Source organism: Parasteatoda tepidariorum, chromosome 4 (assembly GCF_982258835.1).
Source record: "Parasteatoda tepidariorum strain Cologne lab strain chromosome 4, Ptep-v5.0, whole genome shotgun sequence".
Taxonomy (NCBI): domain Eukaryota; kingdom Metazoa; phylum Arthropoda; class Arachnida; order Araneae; family Theridiidae; genus Parasteatoda; species Parasteatoda tepidariorum.
This window is the reverse complement of record NC_141758.1, coordinates 38447927-38451503: the sequence shown is the minus strand read 5'-3', so window position 1 is coordinate 38451503 and position 3577 is coordinate 38447927. Positions and strand designations below refer to the sequence as shown.

The following is a 3577-nucleotide window of genomic DNA, read 5'->3' as shown; positions in this document are numbered from 1 at the left end:
GATTAAAACATAATTTTTGATTCTCTTAAATAAAAATAGATATTTCATTTCCTTTATTTAACTATAATAACCAAACATCTGATGCACTTTGCATTAATTCTGCCCAAATATTCTACTTCGTCGTCAGGGATGTTTCGCCAATATACCCATGGTGCAGCTCTAGTGCAGCCTAGATAAACATAACAAAAGTAAATAAAAACGTAAATAAACAACGTAAATAAATAGATAAAACTTCTACTGGAAATAACATTAACTCAAATTACAAACTCAAATAATTTAGGATGTTCTGTAATTACCACTCTTTATATACCTGATAAAAATGAATTCAAAAATATATATTAAAACGGTAAGTTATTTGTCAAAATATATGGGAGTAGTATACCGCGCGATCTATGCGGCGGAAGTGACGTCACAGTCAACCGGAGCTTATTTCTGCCTCAACCGGAAGTTGTTTATTTCTGCCCACCTATCGCCGGAAGTTGCTTATTTCTGCCCGCCTGAAAATCGAAACTTCGTCTGCAGCGTCATGGGGAGCTTATTTCTTTTTTTTCTTAAGCCTAATATATTTTAGTTTCGGTTTCTGTTTTTAATTTAGTTTCGTTTTTTTAAATATTATTTAATTTATTAGTTTTTTGAGGGTGGCATCACTTATTATTTTTAATATTAGTTTTTAAGGATGGCAACACTTAGAAACTTTGTTATTTGGGATAGAAATTGTGTATTATGAAGTTATGACGTCATCTTTTATGACATAATGAATAAATGATATCATACTTTTACTCTAGTGGCGCCATCTATGTGAGAATTTTAGAAATAAAATAACTTTAAATCTATTTTAATATTTAAATCTGTTTTAATATTATTTATTAAATATAATTAAGGCTGAGGATCGAACTCACGCCATCAAAAAGCCTTCGTGGGTCAGTAGTTGGATATCATAACCACTGACCCACGAATGCTTGGTTAGATATGTGTTAATAAGTTAAACTTTTGTATTCTGAACACGTGTATAAACGAAAAGGATTTGATATCAATATCATCCTATAGTTTCATCGATATATTTTCACTTAACCTTTGACAGTTATTAAATATTTATTTCTGCCCCTCTTAACGTTATTATAACTTTCTCTGGATGGCAACGGTACTGACCATACACGTGTTAATTATAACATAATAAATACATGATATCATATTTTAACTCTAGTGGCGCCATCTGTGTGGGAATGTTAGAGATAAAATAACTTTAAATCTATTTTATTATTTAATTTAAATATAATTAATGCTGAGGATTGAACTCATCATGTGGTGATAACGAACTGACATCACGGCTGATTACGATAAGGGTTTCCTGCTCTGGCACGATTTATCAAGCGTAATCTCGGATACATGACGTATGTATGTTTCAGAAACAGGATCTCACCGATAGGGAACGTTCAATACTTGTTAAACAAGTGACGTTTTCCCCTTTGCTTCACTTCAATTCATGTTAAACCTGTATACTATTTAGTGATTGGACATCAAAATTTTATTTTATAGTGTTGGCAACCAAACTCCATGTGTTAGTATTTAGTTTGAAACAGTTATTATTTCAGGCATTACTTCGAGGAGTGTACATTCGATTTTCGTTATTGATTACCATAACTTTTGCAAAGGACTTTTTCCAAGAGCGAGATATTATAACTGAATTTGACTTATTATGGATAAAAGAAAATGCGATCAAGAAGTTTCTGAACAAGAAGTTTGCAAAAAATCCCGAACGGATAATTCAAAAGTAAGTTGATTTTTTTTTTAAATAAAATTTATTTTGTCTGCATTGTTGATTATTAAAGTATGTCATCCCTTATTTGTCACATGCTTCGTGTTTCTCATTTCTTTTTATTTTCAGATGAATGGTGTCCTTGTTGAAGGCAACATGCCAGACAATGTCTTTGCCCTTGGAGATAATGTGTTTATAATAGTTAGCAGCTTTAACAAAAGTGTTGTCGTGCATTTGAGACGATACAACAAGTACGGAGGAAAGTATTACCCCACAAAACAAGGAGTTACTTTGAAACCTGATTGGATTGAGTACCTGATGGGAATAGCTTCAGTTCCTAAATCAAAACGTGAGCTAATGTGTGCATACATTCCTGAAGGACAATTAAGGATTACAAGTGATAATTTCGTTGATTTTCATTTCGAACGTTACATTTGTGGCCTTGATCGAAAGATCACAATTAGGAAAATAACTATAACATTTTCTCATTGGATCGAAATGATTTCGAATTATGATGGCATTTCTTCTTGTGTACTGGATTACGTATTTCAAGTTATGGACTTTGCAAAGGCTTATACGCAATTTTGTGAAATGCCAATTGACCAAACTTTACCCCCCTCATTGGACGTTAGTCATGGTCATGAGTTTGCCTCACAAATTTTACGAAACACATTGTGCGAAATTTTGAAGGAAGGTGGATTGAAACAACCAGTTACGATAGCTGAGGAATTGTGGGCAAACAAAGAAAGTACATTCAATTCCCTCGCACTATCTATCGATGTTATGGATTTAGCAAAGAGGTTTTACGATAACTTATTTGTTAACCAAAAACTTTTACTATTAAAGCCCGTTTCTTATGTGACCAGTGAGATTTTGAAAAACATTAATTTAGTTAGTGTATTGAGTGATGCAAAGTCTGTTCTTTGTCCTCCTTATACCTATGAATACTTTGAAGACAACGAACATGTTTTCAAATCTATGGATGTGTAACAATATTGTACCAGAGTATATATAAGTATATAATTTATTTATTTATTTATTTTTGCATTCTATTAGAATTAATAAAAAACATTATTTAAATTTAACTAAACTTGTTTTCTGTTTACTTTTGCATAAATAGTATAGAAGTGTATTTATTTCAGATATCAATTGGATTTTTTTTTCTATTTAAGCTGCTAGACATTTTTTCTTTTTCAGCTGACTGGGTATTTCTTTTATCAGAATGTTTATCTTTATTATCGTTATTTTTGAAATATTCATGTTAGATAAGAATTTTAAAAAGTTAAATGAAATGTTTCTTGATTACCAGCATTTTTAAAATATATATTTTGTAAGAGTTAGATTCAGTTGTAATTTTTTTAAAAATTCTTAAAACTTAGCAAGTAACAAAATTGCAGCAGAATTTTATTGATTTTGATTTAATTTTAATATACAATGAATCGTTTACTTTCATCTGTTTATACGAAACCTGGGCATCCAGGAAGTTTTGGAGGTGTAAATGCTATTTATAATTCAGTGAAAGGTAAGGTGAAGAAAAGCGACGTTAAGAAATGGTTGGAGACTAAAGATTCTTATACTTTACATAAACCTGTGAGGCATAAATTTAAACGTAATAGAGTGATTGTTGGAGGTATAGATGAACAATTTCAAATTGATTTAGTTGACATGCAATCTTTAGCAAAATTTAATAATGGATATAAATATTTGTTAACTTGTATAGATTGTTTCTCAAAATATGCTTGGGCTATTCCTATTAAAGACAAATCAGCCAAAAATGTATTGCCAGCTTTAAAAACTATTTTTAGAGAAAGAAAACCTGAG

The 3577-nt window shown here is 30.8% G+C and overlaps 1 protein-coding gene across 1 annotated transcript; it reads left to right on the top strand.

Annotated features, from left to right (window-relative positions):
- The first annotated feature begins 414 nt into the window (after nucleotides 1-414).
- LOC147810901 (uncharacterized) lies at nucleotides 415-3008 on the top strand. Its single transcript, XM_087160951.1, has 2 exons — nucleotides 415-1771; nucleotides 1886-3008. The coding sequence occupies exons 1-2, from the start codon at nucleotides 1697-1699 to the stop codon at nucleotides 2744-2746; spliced, it is 936 nt and encodes a 311-aa protein (XP_087017077.1). The 5' UTR covers nucleotides 415-1696; the 3' UTR covers nucleotides 2747-3008.
- Nucleotides 3009-3577: the final 569 nt, after the last annotated feature.

Excerpts from the sequence above, each read along its gene's own strand:
- LOC147810901 (XM_087160951.1), top strand. The coding sequence starts at position 1,697 with ATGGATAAAAGAAAATGCGATCAAGAAGTTTCTGAACAAGAAGTTTGC. Across the intron at positions 1,772-1,885 it reads CCCGAACGGATAATTCAAAA|ATGAATGGTGTCCTTGTTGA; the intron begins GTAAGTTGATTT and ends TTTTATTTTCAG.